Consider the following 19,330-nt stretch of genomic DNA (forward strand, 5'->3'; position numbering starts at 1 on the left):
AGCCACCTTGATGCCTACTACTAAAGGACAATATTCCTGCCTATTAGCGCTTGCTCCCCCTCCCTCTCTCTCAACAACTCCAACACTCCACTGTTGTTGTTTTACTCAGCTTTTATAGGGTTTGTATTATTGTATTATAATACTGGGCAACTGGCCTAGCTAGAGAAAGGTCTTTAAGGAGCTCAGGGCGCCATCAGCCCAGATGCTAGCCAGTTTAAAGGCAGCTTGCCCTCTCACAAGTGTGTTTCTACAGTTTTCTCCAGGTTAAGCCTCTAAGTGGCTAAGTGCTTCTCAACCATTTTGAGATGCGTGGACTTCAACTCCCAGAACTCCCTGCTTCTTGTAGATTCGGGCTATGGACATCCATTATTAAGTAGAAGCCAGAGCAATGCTTTTCAACCTTGGCAACATTTAGGATAATCTGTGGAGATTCTCAGTCCTCGAGGTCATGGTTGTCTCAAAGATGCTTTTTCAAAAAACAAATGTACTTTGGGTTTTGTTTTTTGTTTTTATCTTGAGGAAAAGACAAGATATGAAGAGTTCAACTCCCAGAGTTCCCCATGATGGCGAGGGAATCCTGGGAGTTGAAGCCCACACATCATAATGTTGCTAAGGTTGAGAAAAACTCTGGCAGAGGAACAGAAATCTGTAAGAAACTTAGAACCAGCCATGATTTGTCAAACATAGTTTTCTACTTGTGGATCTAGAACCAGCAATAAATAAATCCAGTGAAAGTCAACATATACAGGTGAAACTCGAAAAATTAGAATATCGTGCCAAAGTTCATTTATTTCAGTAATGCAACTTAAAAGGTGAAACTAATATATGAGATAAGACGCATTACATGCAAAGCAAGATAGTTCAAGCCGTGATTTGTCATAATTGTGATGATTATGGCGTACAGCTCATGAAAACCCCAAATCTACTATCTCAGAAAATTAGAATATTACATGCAATCAATAAAACAAGGATTGTACATAGAACAGTATCGGACCTCTGCAAAGTATAAGCATGCATATGTACTCAGTACTTGGTTCGGGCCCCTTTTGCAGCAATTACTGCCTCAATGCGGCGTGGCATGGAAGCTATCAGCCTGTGGTGTTATGGTGCTGAGGTGTTATGGAAGACCAGGATGCTTCAATAGCGGCCTTCAGCTCTTCTGCATTGTTCGGTCTCACGTCTCTCATCTTTCTCTTGGCAATGCCCCATAGATTCTCTATGGGCTTCAGGTCAGGCGAGTTTGCTGGCCAATCAAGCACAGTAATCCCACAGTCATTGAACCAGGTTTTGGTGCTTTTGGCAGTGTGGGCAGCTGGAAAATGAAGTCAGCATCCCCATAAATCTCGTCTGCAGAAGGAAGCATGAAGTGCTCCAAAATCTCCTGGTAGACGGCTGCGATGACCCTGGTCTTAATGAAGCACAGTAGTCCAAAGTCCTCTTTTCTGATGAGAGCAACGTTTGCATCTCATTTGGAAACCAAGGACCCAGAGTATGGAGGACGAATGGAGAGGCCAATCAAGCACAGTAATCCCACGGTCATTGAACCAGTTCAAGAAGCATCCTGGTCTTCCATAACACCTCAGCAATGCCACAGGCTGGTGGCTTCCATGCCACGCCGCATTGAGGCAGTAATTGCTGCAAAAGGGGCCCAAACCAAGTACTGAGTACATATGCATGCTTATACTTTTCAGAGGTCAGATATTGTTCTATGTACAATCCTTGTTTTATTGATTGCATGTCATATTCTAATTTTCTGAGATGGTGGATTTGGGGTTTTCATCAGCTGTACGCCATAATCATCACAATTATGACAAATCACGGCTTAAACTATCTTGCTTTGCATGTAATGAGTCTTATCTCATACATTAGTTTCATCTTTTAAGTTGCATTACTGAAATAAATGAACTTTTGCACGATATTCTAATTTTTCGAGTCTCACCTGTATATGAGCATGCTGAAGATCTTGGTTGTGTTTCTGACATGCTAATTGTAAAGCTCAACTAACAAGCTCTGATATGGGGACAATTAAACACACTCCATCCAGCTTTATCAACAACACTTTGAAGTTTGCGACTTTTTGGAATATAAGCTACCTCGGATGCCCAGACTAAAGTCTTAATTTAGAGTCTGTTGCAGTCAGTGGCATCGGCCATAAGCCACCATGATGCCAAAATAAAAATTCTTAATTAAATGCAGTTGTCTATCCTCTTAACATGCCAAGCACAATCAAAGAAGCAAGATTCAGTTAGATTTTTTTTAAAAGTGAGTTTTGATGGCAAGAATTAGGGTATTCCATCCCTTCTTTATTAATTTTAATTTAGGTTTCCTGGAAGCTTGTGAATTTCTTTCCCAGAATGGTGGCATGATGGATTAAGAGTCTGTTTATTTCCTATGCCTTTGAGAGGATTTGTGTTCAGATGTGCCCCTCCATTTTTTTTCAGTCCTAGCCCTTTCTCTCATTGTGATGTCATCAAGCAGCTGCTACCGTCACCTATTTGCATCCTAACATTGAATACAAAATATAGTTGTCATTTATGGAGCCCTTGGTGTTTTCTGAGTTTGCCTGCTTGCAGATGTTTCATGCAACTGGGTAACATCATCGTTGCAAGTGAACATGGGGTTTGCTCCTTATTTATGTACAGCAATTTGCCCTGCCAGTGTTGGTGGGAATATGCTTTTCTCTGATTCCATTACTGGGGTATTGTTTGAAAGAGAAAGCAGAAAACAATGCCTTAATTAAGGAACTATCAGGGATGTGCGGTCATTGGAGGCAGGGGAGGCAGAGCCTCACCTCTCATCATGAAATAGTAATATATAAAATAATAATATCGACGAGGGAGTTTCATATATATAAGAGGAGGGAGGAGGAGGAGCGCGTGCGGGGTGGTGCCAGCTGGGCAACCGGCGGAGGCAGGAGGGTTCTCGGAAGCGCCAATAACCTTCCTGCCTTCGCTGTACTTTGCGTGCTCCTCGCAACTGCAATCGACATCCAGAAGTGGCAGGGGCTTGATGACGTCGCCGCAGCTGCAATGCTCGGGCGGACGGAGGTAGCCAGAGTGGCGCCAAGGCAGTCCGGCGGACGAGCGATGGAGGATCAGGCTACCTGATCCTCCATCGCTCGCTCGCTCGCTCTTTCGTCCGCCCGGACCCTTTGGCACCACTCTGGTTACCTCCGTCAGGGCGCGCTCAGCAGCGACATCGGCGACGTCAAGACGAAGTGGCTTGGAGGCGAAGTGCTTTTCAGTGCTTTTCTGTGCGTCTGGCGTTTAGGATATCCGGCTATCTACCTAAACACCAGACGCACAGAAAAGCAGCTGCTGTTGGGGATCGTGGAGCGCGAGCCGTCGGAGCGCGCTCAGGAAGGCGGGGAATGGGATCACGTGTGCTGGAGACTGAGGCAGCCTCAGCCTCCAGCACACGTGGTCCCATTCCCCGCCTTCCTGATGACGTCACCAGCATCACCAGGCGTAAACCTCACCGCACGTCACTGGGAACTACTAAGGAGAAAATCACATCCCCATCAACATTGCAGTGTTTGTGTAACAGGAGGCAAACCCCACACTCACTAGTACTGATCATATCTAAGATGATGGGAAGATTACAAATGACATGACTTTGAGACACCGCAATGACTGTTGTTAAGTGAATCACTGCAGCTATTAAGTTAGTAACACAGTTGTTAAGTGATTCTGGCTTCCCCATTGACTTTGCCTATCAGAAGCTTGCAAAAGATGATTGCGTGAGTCCCCGGGACTCTGCAGCCGTCATAAATATTAGTCAGTGGCCAAGCACCTGTTTTTAAGAGTGGGAACATTGCAAATGTTGTAACTGCAAGAATCAATCCTAAGCTACTTTTTTTCTGCTGCTGTAATTTCAAACTAAAGGGACATGGTGGCTCAGTGGCTAAGACGCTGAGCTTGTTGATCAGAAAGGTCGGCGGTTTGAATCCCTACCGCTGCGTAACAGAGTGAGCTCCCATTACTTGTCCCAGCTTCTGCCAACCTATCAGTTTGAAAGGACATAAAAATGCAAGTAGAAAAATAGGAGCCAACTTTGGTGGGAAGGTAACAGCGTTTCGTGCACCTTCGGCATTTAGTCATGCCATCCACATGACCATGGAGACATCTTCGGACAGTGCTGGCTCTTCAGCTTTGAAACGGAGATGAGCACCGCCCCCTAGAGTCGGGAATGACTAGCACATATGTGCGAGCGGAACCTTTACCTTTAATTTCAAACTGTCACGAAACAAATGCTTTTACATCAAGGATTTAAAGAGAGTTAGGAGAACCCTTACTATCGTCACTATTTAGAAGCAACAAAAGGGCTGTGAGGATCTGTGAAGTTTCTCCTCAGTTCTAAGTTGCTTCTCTCCTTGATTAGTTTCCACCCATTGCTTCTTGTTCTACCCTCAGGTGCCTTGGAGAATAGTTTGACTCCCTCTTCTTTGTGCCAATATCTCAGGGGTTGCCACAAAGAAGAGGGAGTCAAACTATTCTCCAAGGCACCTGAGGGTAGAACAAGAAGCAATGGGTGGAAACTAATCAAGGAGAGAAGCAACTTAGAACTAAGGAGCAACTTCCTGACAGTTAGAACAATTAATCAGTGGAACAGCTTGCCTCCAGAAGTTGAGAATGCCCCAACACTGGAAGTCTTTAAGAAGATGTTGGATAGCCATCTGTCTGAAATGGTATAGGGTTTCCTGCCTAGGCAGGGGGTTGGACTAGAAGACCTCCAAGGTCCCTTCCAACTCTACTATTGTATTGTATTGTATCTTTTGACTTAAAAATCAATAGGGTAAAATGGGAAGGGCCGAAATAAAGACATCTTGAGTTGTTGTACGGATTGGGTAGATAGAAGAGGTGAAGGTAATTGGCTTAGGTAATTGACAAAAAGTTATGCTTAAATTGGCTAGAGGGAAGAAGGCTTGAATCATTCCTCTGCGGGAAATGGGTCAGAAGAGTTCTAACATATTAGCTCAGGATGGAGAGAAATTAAACAGGAAAAAAGCCAAACTTAAGGTGGTTCCTGCTGAGGAAGAAGGGGTTTGTATCTGAAGGCTTATTTTGGTGTAGCATGCTTTGAGAAAGTTGGTGTTTTCAGTTGCTGGGTTTGCGTTGCATGCTAGCCTACAATTTAATCATGGTTTTTAAAATATGCTACACGTTGGGATTGTGCAGAGTCTTATAAACTAAAAACAGTGTTGGTTATTGCTATAACATACTAAACCATGACTAACCAAAGACACAGCAGCTTGGTTAGCTTTGCGGCTTAGGTCTGCAATATATTAGGAAATGTTGACTGGAGGTTGGAATTAGCATTTTAATGATAAAAGCATGCAAGTTCTGAAATAAAAGATACATTCTCCTTCAACCCATTTCAGAACTCTAAAAATGCCCCTAATATGTCAACCTCATCAACGTGGGTGATCTGGAGAAGTCATTGGTATAGACCTGTGATGGCAAACCAATGGCACGCCTGCCACAGGTGGCACGCAGAGTCCTGTCTGCGGGCATGCGAGCCGTCGCCTTAGCTTAGCTGTGCATGCGCGCACGCACCTCCCGCTGACCAGCTGATTTGTGGTTCTCTGCCACGCATGAGTGGGGTCGTGGTACATGTGGGAGATGCGTGCGCATATGGGAGGTGGGGGGTTGTGCGCGCATGCAAGGGGGGCTGTTTGCACACAGCCCGTTCTTGGTCCCAGGAGGCTGCAGGGAAGCCAACTTGGCCCAAAACGGCATAGGGGGGTGCATGGGGGTTGCACACCCATATGCGGGGGTGGGGGAGTTGTGCGTGCATCTGTATGGGGTGGGGGGGCGTGTCGCACACACATTGCATTATGGCTTTGGGCACGCGACGGCCAAAAGGTTAGCCGTCATTGGTATAGGCTGACAATTATGTCTTCTGTAATGAACCATGGTGAAATAAACCACAATTAGTATTTTATGTAAGTCTGGATAAACGTTTGCAAATTAATCTTAAAGTTTTGAATTACTGTTCATTCCCTCCCCCCTCTTTCAGGATGACGCCCTTCGGGGATTAGCGGGAGCATCAGCTGTGGTGGAAGTTGAAGCAGGTGAAACAGGTAAGTTTTATGGACGCCCATGATTAGAAGTTGGGGAAGGTGCTGCTTTCCTCTGCAGCCTGGATTTGAATCCTATTGATTCCAGAACCCCCCCTAAGAGCCTTGTGTCTATGCCTTTCTCGAGATGCTGAACCCTCCAAAGAGGACTTGGAGGTCTCATCGGGAGCCTTGTCTCCTCGGAAGACCAAAAGCACGTTGGGAGCAGTAGGGGACGGCCTCCTGGTCTCCACCCGAAATGGGGATGATGGCGCCTGGACGCAAGCGACGGGGAGCGGGAAAGAAGGAGGACGTGTGTCTCCAGAATCAGAAGACCCCTTGGCTGGATCAAACCCTAGTCCCACCCCAGGGAGCAAAGGCCTACCTGGTGAGTCGGGAAGGAGATTGGTGAGGGAGGAGCATGTCAGTAGGAAGGTGGCTTTCCTTTGTAGAGAAAAAACAAGGATCCTCTAGATCACGGTTCTCTAACTCTGGCAACTTTAAGACTTGTGGACTTCAACTCCCAGAATTCTTCAGCACTGGCTGGGGAATTCTGGGAGTTGAAGTCCACAAGTCTTAAAGTTGCCAAGGTTGGAGACCCCTGATCTAGATGGTTTTTTGGCATTATGGTGATGAGACCTGTAAGGCCAGGGGTGTCCAAACTTGGGAACTTTGAAGACTTGTGGACTTCAACTCCCAGAATTCCCCAGCCAGCTGGCTGGGGAATTCTGGAAGTTGAAGTCCACAAGTCTTCAAAGTTCCCAAGTTTGGACACCCCTGTGTAAGGTTGTGGTTGAGTGACTTCTGTTGGGTGATGATGTGCTATTTTACATCTCTGTTCTCTGCCTGGTGTTGCAATGTATAATTTAGAAGCTCTCCTAAAAAATTGGTATCATGTGTTAAGAGGTTGTTTTGGACCAGCGAGATCCAGAATGATATTAGTCTGCTCTTATCTACATGTTTCATTAGATAGGTTTTATTCATACATATTTAACATTATTTGTGGCCTGAGCTGTTGGTGACATAGAAAAGCAGATGCAGACAGGAGTAAGGTTGTGCTGGGAAGGCCACCCGATGGAAGGCACCCCGAAGGGCACCCACCCAGAGCATTGTTCGGGGCTCCCTTTTATTGTCAAACTTCTCAGAATAGCAAAAGCTCATTGGACAGAAAATACACTTGGCAAGTATTGATTGGTTTACAGATGCATGCTTTCCTCATGAACACCTCATGGATACTTCATGATATAGATACGTGACTCTCTACTTAGTTAATATTTTGCTGCATGGAATGTGATGTCTACGTGTACATTCCATTGTGCTTTTTTTGTAAGCAAAAGAGATTTAAGTGCCAAAGGATTAAGAGAGGAAGGAATGTGGATTTTGACTGATTAATCAATGTGGTTTGCCAACTACTGATTAATCAATTAACCCTACACTGAGCCAGCCAGGGAGGAATCTGGAAGAGAGAGCATAAATACACAAGAAATAAGGATTGTTCGGGGGGGAAACCCCAATGTAGTCAATCCGATTGGAAATGTCCGTGATGGACACCTGCACTCAAATCCTCTATAGAGCCAAAGGCTTGTTGAGGAAGACTGATTTTACTGGTTGAGGCATTTATGAGCCGCAGTGGTTAGAGTGCAGTACTCCAGGCTATTTCTGCTGACTGCAGGCTGCCTGCAATTTGGCAGTTCAAATCTCATCTGGCTGAAGTTTGACTCAACCTTCCATCCTTCCGAGACGGGTAAAACGAGGACTCAGATTGTTGGGGGCAATAGGCTGACTCTGTAAACCGCTTAGAGAGGGGTGAAAAAGCACTGTAAAGTGGTACGTAAGTCTAAGTGCTATTGCTATTTTGTGTGGCTTTTCGGTATCTCCATCTCAGCTGCATTCACGTTATCTACACTGGGTCTCCCAACATCTCATCCCCTTCTCTTCAGGTCATGCCGCCAAGACTTTCCCATCATCCCCCAGCAAAACAGCTGGCCCCAGCCGAGCCAAGATGTCCCTTACCGGGACCAGCAAGTCCCCAAACTCTATCCAGAGTCTGGCTATGCGCTTACTAACTATGCCTGGATCACGTCTTCCAGGGGATTCCGGGTCTCCCACAACAGAAGCCCAAGATTCAACCCCTACTCCTGCTCCGGCAGTGGCCTCTCCTGCTCAGCCTTCAGCATCAACCACTGAGGAAGTCAAGCCCAAGGTCCACCGAGCTCGGAAAACAATGTCAAAGCCCAGCAGCGTACAGGTAGGCTTGGAAAGGTAGCCCCTGCCCAGGGAAGGTGGTTCAAAAGATCTATTGGTTGATTGTGTACATATGTGTCAATATTGGCAGCTTTTAAAATGTGGGAACTTCAACTCCCAGAATTCCTCAGCCGGCTTGCTGACCAAGGGATTCTGGGACTAGAAGTCTGCACATCTTTGTGTAGTCAAACAGCATTCTATATCAAATGCTCCTCAACCTTGGCGGCTTTTAAGGTGTGTGGACTTCAACTCCCAGAATTCCCCAGCCAGCTTGCTGACCGAGGAATTCTGGGATTTGAAGTCCGCACATCGTTAAAGTTGCGAGGGTTGAGAAACATGGATGTACAGGGCTGTTTTGGCTATGCAGAGAGAGAGGGAGAGAGAAATGTATGTAAGTGACCGGGCTGTCTTTGTTGATGATGATCAGGGTAATTTTCAGTAATAGATTATTTCAGCAAGGCATTTATTAAACAACTAGGTCCAGAGGAATTCCTGTATCAGTGTGAAAGTTAACCAACGATGACAAATCTTTACATAATGAAGAACAATTCTTTCAACTCATTAAAATTGCAAAACCAATTGATGTACAAATCATCCCACTTTGTCATTAGGCTGAATAATGATTGGGCCGCTTATTATTAACTTGAGCAGCTGAACACCATGGATTTTTATTAATTAGAGTGTTATCCCGCCTTTATTATTTTATAAGTAATTCAAGGTGGTGATCTTATCTTATACGTCCTCCATCTCCTCTTTCCCCACAACCACCATCCTGGGGGTTGAGTTGGGCTGAAAGAGAGTTTCTGGCCCAAAATCACCCAGCTAGCTTTTATGCTTAAGGGTGGAACTAGAACTCTCAGTCTCCTGGTTTTTAGCCCAGCACCTTAGTTGTTATACCAAGCTGGCTATTCTCCTAAATCACCCCCAAAAAAATGCTTTTCAGTGTGTAAATAGACTCTAGACAATTTGGTGGTTTACGCTCTTGAAGTGACCACAGTACTTCTCTCGCAAGACAAAAATGGCACCGTATGTTTCTCCAAATGGGGAACTTGCAAACTTGTTGCTCCTTCCAACAACTGATGGCACAACTGGGAGAACTAGTAGAGCAATGTAACGTTCATGTCTATCCAGTGGTGGGTTACAAAATTTTTTAGAACCTCTTCTGTAGGTGTGGCCTGCTTTGTGGGAGTGGCTTGCCAGCCATGTGATCGAGTAGGAGTGGCTTGCCAGCCATGTGACCGGGTGGGCGTGGCCAACCTGTAAAATTTGGTGAAACTCACTTAACAACACTCGTGCTTAGCAACCAAAATGTTGGCTCAGAAACTCTGGCATTTGAAGCACGCAAGTCTTAAAGCTGTCAAGTTACAAGACCCTTGCACTCCTAACCCTTTAGAAAAAAAAAACCCAGGGGTGTTCAAACTTGACAGATTTAAGACTTGTGGACTTCAACTCCCAGAATTCCTCCTCTCGCTCTTCATCTTGATGATGTGCGGACGGACTGGGGGAGGGAGCTGGAACCGGTTCTAAACGGCACTGTAGATTTGTGGAACCTCTTCTATAGAAGAGATTAGAACTGGCAGGAACCCACCCCTGTGTCTATCTGATCAAAAGCTGTCTGAGAGACTCCGTATCTGTCCATGCAACCTGATTGTGACATGGCTGCACATCCAGACACATTTCTCCATTTCTTTATCCTAACCTTTCTCAAAACTCTGTTTTTTATTTGAAGACGTTTCTCTTCTCCTCTGAGAAGCTTCTTCAGCTCTGAGTGGATGGTGGGGAATGGAAGGATTTATACTCCTTGCGGACAGCTGGTCATTTGCATGAAAGCAAATGCAAATTGCACGAATGCAAATAACCAGCCGTCTGCAAGGAGTATAAATCCTTCCATTCTCCACCATCCACTCAGAGCTGAAGAAGCTCCTTGGATGAGTCTTCAAAGAAAAGCCAGAAAGTCCCGTTGCCTCTTGAAAAAAACACCTTTGGGACAATCATGACCTGGATGACTGAGAATATCCATAGACAATCCATAGAGCTATATCTAAATCCTGACTGTATGGATGATCGGCCTTCTTTTCTCTGCTTCCCCCAAGGTGCCTGAAAAGAGGGTCTCAGAGATGTTGCATTTCCGTGTCTCGGATGACTTGAGAAGCATTTTAGAACCAGGTACGGAGGCCATACATTGAAAAGGGTGACTAGGCTGGTATAGAAATATATTTGGGACTAAAGGCATTGGATAGAGGGGATAACTCAATCCTAGTCTTCGACGCCTGCTGGGGATTCTGGGAGTTGTAGTCCCATCACCGGAGAAGGGAGGAAGGGTTGTTATGTCTGCTGGATTCTAATTTTCACTCTTTTTCCTTCTCTTTCTAAAGAAGAGCCCGCAAAGCACAGGAAATACGATTACATGTCAGATGAGTTGCACAAAAGGATTCCGCTCTCGCTTCAGCGCTCAAGTCCCAGGGCTACCACAGAGGTACATCTCCTCATTTGAAAGGGTTAATGGTTCTCCTAAAGTGTTGTGGCCCCCTAGTGGCCAGCAGAGCTGGCGGCGGATTCAGGCAGTGAGGAGATTGGGGAGGAGCATGGGCCAATCCTGGAGTCTGGAGAAGGTTCTGATGAGGGCTCTGTGTCAGAGGCAGAGAGGGGGCCAGGGCTGTATGTCAGTTATTAGCTGCCTTCAGACATCAGTGAGGCAGACGAACAGTTGGAGCCTGTTCCCAGTGTGCACATGCGCAGAGTTACAAGACAAAGGGAACAGTTAAAGAACAGTGGTCAACTTGGAAGTAAGACCACTGGTGGACGGTGAATGGCCCCTCCCAGAGGAAATAAAAGAGGAGCAACAGGGGAGGGGAGTTTGCAGGAGACAATTCGTTCGCTTAATTGGTTCGTGACTCTCTGAGACTCCTTGCCAAGTTCTGCAGATATCAGTCTCCAACCCAGATAAGGTCTGTGACTGTAAATCCTCCCTTGAAAGACTTTGCTGGATGTGAATGAGAGGAATTCACAGTCAATTAATAAAGGGTTTTTTGTCGGGACAAGGAGTTTGCTTCATGCTCTTGGAAAGCCTAGGTCCGAACGTAAGGTAAGGGTGTCAAACTCGCAGCCCACAGGCCAAATGCATCACACATTGACCATGCCAACCCCCGTTTTAGCAAAGTGGGGGGGAGAAAGTTGGGATACGTCACGTGATGACAACATGACAATGCGAGTTTGACACCTTTATCCTAAGGATTGAGGGTTGAGTTTAGGGACCACCTGTTTGATTAAAGAACTTATTTGCATGAGTGAGGATGAGTTTCAAGCGGTGACTTCATTGAGTAAGGAGCCGAAGCTCTGGGAAGGAAGAGACAAAAGCTTTTAAAATGCAGGAAAAGTATCTGTAGATCCGGGTGTTAAAATTGTTTAAGGAAGCCCTGATAGTAACTGGGAAAGAGAGGCCTGCTGATGATACAGGTAGTCCTCGACTTACAATGGTTCATTTAGAGACCGTTCAAAGTTACAACGGCACTGAAAAATGTTGCTTGTGACCGTTTTTCACACACTTAAGACCGTTGCAGCATCCCCATGGCCACATGATCAAAATTCCATCACTTAGCAACTGACTCACATTTATGACGGTTGCAGTGTCCTGGGGTCATGGGATCACATTTTGGGGCCATGACAAGCAAGGTCCATGGGGAAGTGAGAATCCCTTAACCACCGTGTTGCTCACTTAATAACTGCAGTGGTTCACTTAACAACTCTGGCAAGAAAGGTCGTAAAATGGGGCAAAACTCGCTTTAACAACGGTCTCACTTAGCAACAGAAATTTGGGGCTCAATTGAGGTCATATATCGAGGACTGTCTTTATGTCTCTGTAGCTAGTCTGGCTTATTTTATTTGTAAACGGTTGAAAATTTAAAATCAATGCACTGTCCTGTGAAACAAGATAGGATTCCTGGCAGGGGAATTCTGAGAGTTGAAGTCCACCCCTCTTAAAGTCAAATTTGAGTTTGAGAAACATTTTTGAAGTTGTTCTGAAGGGGAAAAAGACCCGCATGTCTTTATTTTGCATAATTTTGATGCCAGCCTTTGAGAAGTTACTCCTATGGTAGAAAAGCAGAAAGCATCTCTTCCTTTCTAAGTACCATATTTTTCGGAGAATAAGATGCACCTTTTTTCCTCAAAAAAGAGGGTGAAAATCTGGGTGCGTCTTACACACTGAATACAGCATTTTTTGGCCTCCCGACCTCCCCCCTTTCACCAAAATGGCCAGTGTTAAGTAAGTAAGCTCCCCGTTAGGACACCAAGTATGCAGAGAAGCGTAATGAAAGTGGTATGGAAGAAGATGCACAAACCAGCATACAGGGACACCGAATAGTATAAAATATAGTCGTTTACTATGTGGAAATATAGAGGTATTCAAAGTTCAATTTACAGTCCAAGTCATACACGATTCAGTCAGTCAGTTATCAATGTTCTCAGTTAAGGAATGATCCTTCGAACACAGTCCAGTATCAACTAATCAGTTTAGCACACAAAGTACCTAACAGTAGCAAACACACAGTACCTCACAATACATCCGATCAGCGTCTAACAAACAGAGAGCTAACAGTCATTTTGGCTCCCTCTTATGGCTGCTTGAGGTAACAGCAACCAATCACATTACAGTAGTACTTAAAGCTACAGTACTACCATCCTGGTTTATATATTGCTGACCCAACTGTTAGCTTATATTCCTAACATTTGGTAGCAGAGGGTGGTTAGATAAGTGCATACCCTTATGGAAGCTTTCAGAGAGCATCTGGTGAGGGCAGAAATTAGCAAAAAAAGAGCCGTTTTTTGCAATTTCGCCCTGCCCCCAGAGCATTCCATAAGCTTCCTAAAGGCTATCCATGCCCCCCCCTTTTTTTTTGCAAAAAACGGGCCCGTTTTCTGCTCGCTTTTGGCCCCCCCCCCTCCAGGAGCACTTTACAAGCCTAAGGGCTATTCATGCCCTTTAAAAAAAAAAAAAAAACGGGCCGTTTTTGGGAGGTTTGCAGAGTGCAAAAACCTTTTTTTTTTTAATTGCCTCTTCAAAACCTTGGTGCATCTTACACTCTGAAAAACACGGTAACTGTAGCCTTTAGCAACTCCACACTTCACATCAAAATAATCCTGTCAAGGTTCCAAATAACATACCCATCACCAAATGTCAACCCTGAAGCTGGCCTGATGGAGGCCATTTTGAGACTTGGGTGCTGGCAAATCCTGAATCCGTTTTTAATGAAAGCCCATCCTTTTCCGTAGATCACGGTGACGGAGGAGATGACGGCTCCCGCCACGGCTTCGCAAGACGATGGAGGCCAGGAATGGGAGACTGAAGTGGGGGATGACTTCAGCCTCTTCTACGACAGCTACTCTGTGGACGGCCACATGGATTCGGACAGCAAGGTGTGTAGGATAAGATGGTGAACGTCTTGAGTCATTTAGCCAGTGTTTCTCAACCTTAGCGAGTTGAAGATGTGTGGACTTCAACTCCCAGAATTCCCCAGCCAGCCATGCTGGCTGGGGAATTCTGGGAGTTGAAATCCGCACCTCTTCAACTCGCCAAAGTTCTGAAAGACTATTAATCCCTTAAGACTCCTTCAAGAAATGCAGGATGGTGCAATTTACTAAAAAAAAAAAATTAACCCCTTTGCTCAACTGCCAGGATCCTGCTATTGTAACCCAGCCCAGGGTGCTGAGGTTTCCTTCGATTTGGGAGGTGGCTTTTTAATTTCCCAGAATGCTGTTGTGTTAAAGGCACTGTGGAGAATTAAGATGGTTCCCGCTGCCCATTGGGATAACTCAGGCTTCCTCTCAAGCTAAATCTTGTGGTTTTTGACACAGCCAGATGTTCAGACTGGATTTGGTAATTTTGTCCCCCTGTCGAGTCTTTCCCAAGGACCTAAGATAGGCAGATGTTTGATGGTGTTACAAATATCGTCGCTGGTTGGAATCTGTTCATATTTATTATTACAAGATTTATATCCTGCTTTTCATGCCATTCCAGTTGGTCCATCCACCTCCTATTGTCCCCACAACAACAGCTCTGTGAAGTTGTTGGCTTGGGATGAAGACACTGGCCTCAATTTACCCAGCTGGCTTTTGTGCATCAAGGACTACAAGAACTCACGGTCTCCCAGTTTCTAGCCCAACACCTAAACTGATAGATCAAACTGTAGTAATAGCAACAGACGATGGGGTGGGGTCAAACTCGATTTTATTGAGGGCCGCATCAGGGTTGTGATTGACCTCGGGGGGGGGGGGGGCAAGTAGGTGTGGCCAGGGTGGGTGTGGTCAGCTCGACATCACTTGTGTCGGGGGTGCCTGTGGTGGCATGAGCGCTCTTGTCAGCGAAAATGGACTCCCGAGCACCGTTTTCAGCTGTGACAGCCTCCTGCAACCTTCTGCCTGTGAAAACAGAGCTCAGGAGGGCCGCATGCGGTCCTCCCGAACTCCGTTTTCGCTGGTAGTGACACCGCAGGCCAGTCCTTTGCTGTTTCCAGGGTGGCCCCCTTGGGCCAGATCTAAGCACCCCACGGACCAGATTTGGCCCCCGGGCCTTTAGTTTGACAGCCGTAACTTAGACTTATATTTCGCTTCTTACAGCCCTCTCTAAGCAGTTTACAGTCAGCAGATTGCCCCCAACAACCTGGGTCCTCCTTTTACCAACCTTGGAAGGATGGAAGGCGTAGTCAACCTTGAACCTGGTGAAGATCAAACTGCTGACAGTCAGCAGAATTAGCCTGCCGTACTGCATTCTAACCACTGCTCCTATTATGTCTATGTTTAGTGATCGTTCGTTCAGTGACCATTCAAACTTATGGAACACTGAACTTCAGGACGTGCCCTGGGAGCCTGGCTATCACAGTGTCCCTGCTGTCATGATTTGCTTAACAGCAGCCAGGAGTACCAGTTTCTGTCACTAAGAAGTGCAGTCATATGATGTCACACTTTATGACGATGTCGTTTAGCGATGGAAATTCCACTCCCAATTGTTGTTATTAACCAAGGATTATGTGCTTGAGGGATACTTTATAGAGTAGAGCTGTCAAACTCCCGGCCCTTGCGCCAGATGCTGGCCACGCCCGGTTTAGCAAAGGGGGGGAGTCACAATACGTCACATGACGACGCCAGTTTTACACCCCTGCTATAGAGAAATGAAATATTGCAGACTCCCTTACATAACTATATGGGACCTCTTTTAAAAGTTTGAAATTCCAACCCTGGACATATTTTGGATCTCTTTCCCCTGTTTCTTGTGGAAAATTGTTAAGTAGACCTGGCAGAATTTTTCCAAAGATTAGGTATCTGTGCCGTAGTCAAATCAGATTGAGTGGTCTTGAAAGATCATTTCAGTGTAAATTATGCAAAGTGGCACTTACACAATTTCTTATTTTGGATAGCTTATTTTGCTCCATGTAGGAGCAGGGAGGAGATAACGCCTGTTTTATGTTGGTTATAGTCCGATGCCGATGTTACCGGAGAACATATGAGTGAGGAGGAGGAGGAGGAAGAGGAGGAGGAGGAAGAAGAGGAAGAGGAGGAGGAAGAGGAAGATGATGATGATGAAGATGATGAGGAAGAGTCAGGAAACATCTCTGATCGGGTGAGTTGACCCTCATCTCAGTTGGATGAGGATTTATTCTCAGCGATTCCTCAGTTTATTTATTTGTAAGATTTCCGTTAATCGCTTCATGTAATTCAGATCTGTTTGTTTTAATGCACAGAGGTTAATGTTTTGATAGGTTGCGGCCCATTTGGTTTAGGGCCATGATGGTCCTAAGTGGGGGGAGATGGGTGATAGATGAAGCTCTTTGCCCATTTAAGGCCAAGTTGCATGGAGTAGCCGTCTGCATGTAGATACATTGTTCCTGGCCTTGATCTCTGCTCCTGCTTATCACTTGCGGGGGGCGGGGGGCTCTTCTGTTTTTCTTGTCCTTTAGAGCACTGCCTCCAGCTCCAAACGTAAAGCCCGGAAGCGCTGGCGGCACGACAGTCCGTGGATGAAACCATCCCGGAAACGGAAGCGCAAAGAGCCGCATCCCAAGGACAACAAAGGTGATTTTCTCCCAAGGCAATCAAGTCTGGAATGCAAAACACGTATTTATTTATTTATTTGTTTATTTATTTATCTATCGATTTATCCCTTTGCAATCTTAATCTACATTTTTTTTTCGTTTGTAATATAAAATACAAAAATAAATAGTGAGAAAAATAGGGTGGGGGGAAGGGAAAGGAAGAGTGTAGAAAAGAAGGGGGTTGGGGGGAAAAGGCATTGACCATCCAACCCCTTTGGTACGGTAGAATAAGACAGTAACATCAAACCATAACTTTTTACTTTTATATACTAGTATGAGCTAGCCCAGGGATCAGCAAACTGCGGCTCTGGAGCCACATGTGGCTCATTCCTCCCTCTGCTGCGGCTCTGTCACCAGTCGGCACCACAATTTTGGGAGGAGCTTCCGGGGAGGGGGGGGGGGAGAAGAAGCACAGTGCGGCAGGAGAAGACTCTATGGCAAGGGGAGGGTTTTCCAATTGTCTCCACAATTGATAGGGCTTTCGGTTATGACAGGTAGAGGAAAAAGTACGCCGCGCTAGGAGACCTCTATGGTGGGGGAACTGAACTTCCGGTCAGCTCCAGAACTAAACAGGGGGCTTCCGATTAGGACCTTTGTGGCTCCTGGTCTTTTCTGTGGGAAACGGGTCCAAATGGCTCTTTGAGTGTTTAAGTTTGCCGACCCCTGAGCTAGCCATTTCAACAAACCTATCAAATCGATAAAGCCCAAAATCAAATTTTCATTTTTTTTCTACCTACAATACAACAGCAGAGTTGGAAGGGATCTTGGAGGTCTTCTAGTCCAACCCCCTGCCCAGGCAGGAAACCCTATACCGTTTCAGACAAATGGCTTTCCAACATCATCTTAAAAACTTCCAGTGTTGGAGCATTCACAACTTCTGGAGGCAAAATACATTCATCAAGAATAAAAAAATACAACACTTAGTGATAGTCAAGGTTACTAATGAGCTATCCAATCGTACTAGGAAACAAAAACAATATAAATTGAAAGATACAAGCATGGTTATAGTCCTAAGTGGGGAGAGATAGATACTAGGAAGGAAGGGAAGAATAATAGTAATACATTCTTGGTAAATTATTGACAGTGTTGTGGGAATTAGTTGTTAAGCAGAGTGATGGCATTCAGGGAAAAAGCTCTCCTTGTGTCTAGTTGTTCTGGTGTGCAGTGCCCTATAGCGTCTTGAGGCTAGAAGTTGAAACAATACAATAATACAATAGTAGAGTTGGAAGGGACCTTGGAGGTCTTCTAGTCCAACCCCCTGCCTAGGCAGGAAAACCCTATACCGTTTCAGACAAATTGCTATCCAACATCTTCTTAAAGACTTCCAGTGTTGGGACATTCACAACTTCTGGAGGCATTTTCTGTTCCACTGATGTGCTTGATTCCACCTCAAGCGCAAAGTCCAGTAGTGCTTTCCAAGTAGAAATAAAAGTATTTTGTCTTTTTTTTCCCCCTTTGATCAAAACAGTCAGTTTAACCATCTCTGCTAACTCCATCAACTTTTGCAGCTGTTCGTCTATTGTGGGGATCCAAGGGTCCTTCCATTGTTGTGCATAAAGTAATCTCGCTGCCCTCTCTGGAAACAGATTCAATGAACTGCTCCAACCATTATCAGAGAAATACAGGTAGTCCTCAACTTATGGTCACAATTGAGGCCCACATTTTTGTTGCTAGGCAAAACCGTTGTTACGTGAGCTTTCCCCCATTTTACGACCTTTCTGGCCACAGCTGTTAAGCGAATCACTGCAGTTGTTAAGCTAGTCACATGGTTGCTAAGTGAATCTGGCTTCCCCATTGACTTTTCCCTTCAGAAGTCACAAAAGGGGATCCCGGCACACTACAACCGTCATAAATACATACTGGTTACCAAGTGTCCAAATTTTGATCCCCTTGGGGGGTGGGTGCAGAAATGGTTGTAAATGTGAAAAATGGTCGTAACTCATTTTTCCCTGTGCCATTGTAACTTTGAACTGTCTCTGAATGAATGGTTGTAAGCCAAGAAATACCTGTAGTACAGGTAGTCACCAACGTATAACCACAAATGAGCCCAACATTTCTGTTGCTAAATGAAACACATGTTTGGTGAGTTTTGCCCCATTTTACGACCTTTCTTCCCACAATTGTGAATCACTGCAGTTGTTAAGCTAGTATCGTTGTTAAGTGAATCTGGCTTCCTCATTGACTTGGCTGATCAGAAGGTCACAAAGGGGGAATCACATGACCCTGGGACTCTGCAACCATCATAAATATGAATCAGTTGCCAAGCATCTGAATTTTGATCACATGACTGACCATATTGCAATGGTTGTTAAGTGTGAAAAATAATCGTGTCACTTTTTTCAGTGCTGCTGTTACTTTGAACGGTCACTAAATGAAATGTTGTAAGTTGAGGACTACCTGTAGCTGTTGACCTGATCTGAAAATACTTAAGACTAGCTGATAACCCCGCGTAGCCTGGGTATGTATTTATCCCAATCCTGTATTACACAGAGCACCCTTGTGGAGTACTGTGAAGCCGTTACCATGGCAACGCCATTGTACTGTACAGTAGAAGCCATTTTAAGGCACAAGAGGCTAACTCTTAACAGAACTTGAATGCAAAATGCACACTATCACTGTCAAAAGTACAGTGACTTGACACTATAGATATAATTCAGTCCTTTTCATTTCAGCGGCCCAGGCAATCCAGAGTTATTCTGGAACACACACACACGCACACACACCGAGGGGTGTTAGGGGTGTCTTACCCCCACAGTATTTGTTTCCAGAGAGTAAGTCATCTGTGTACCAAGTTTGGTTGAAATTGCTCGAGACATTCCAGAATTATGCTGGAACACACGCACGGACACACACAGCCATTTTTATATACTGTATATAGATGTTGCAAAATCTGAAGTGGCTGCTAGCTTCATTCAGAACCTCCAGAGAAGAAGGCCATCAA

The 19,330-nt window shown here is 45.3% G+C and overlaps 1 protein-coding gene across 4 annotated transcripts in view; it reads left to right on the plus strand.

Annotated features, from left to right (window-relative positions):
• The window catches only part of EHMT2 (euchromatic histone lysine methyltransferase 2), an 85,654-nt gene that overhangs the window by 34,455 nt on the left and 31,869 nt on the right, over nucleotides 1–19,330 (plus strand). For 2 of the 4 annotated variants that reach the window (XM_081934273.1, XM_081934276.1), the window contains exons 2-9: nucleotides 6,019–6,082; nucleotides 6,207–6,446; nucleotides 7,999–8,306; nucleotides 10,396–10,468; nucleotides 10,678–10,778; nucleotides 13,574–13,717; nucleotides 15,774–15,917; nucleotides 16,255–16,369. In XM_081934273.1, coding sequence (XP_081790399.1) covers nucleotides 6,019–6,082; nucleotides 6,207–6,446; nucleotides 7,999–8,306; nucleotides 10,396–10,468; nucleotides 10,678–10,778; nucleotides 13,574–13,717; nucleotides 15,774–15,917; nucleotides 16,255–16,369 — 1,189 coding nt within the window. Of the gene's footprint in view, nucleotides 1–4,775; nucleotides 5,043–6,018; nucleotides 6,083–6,206; nucleotides 6,447–7,998; nucleotides 8,307–10,395; nucleotides 10,469–10,677; nucleotides 10,779–13,573; nucleotides 13,718–15,773; nucleotides 15,918–16,254; nucleotides 16,370–19,330 lie in introns of those variants that run through there. The other 2 variants (XM_081934275.1, XM_081934274.1) reach the window with 2 other exon arrangements.

Source organism: Natrix helvetica (genome assembly GCF_964273705.1).
Source record: "Natrix helvetica genome assembly, chromosome: 1".
NCBI lineage: Eukaryota > Metazoa > Chordata > Lepidosauria > Squamata > Natricidae > Natrix > Natrix helvetica.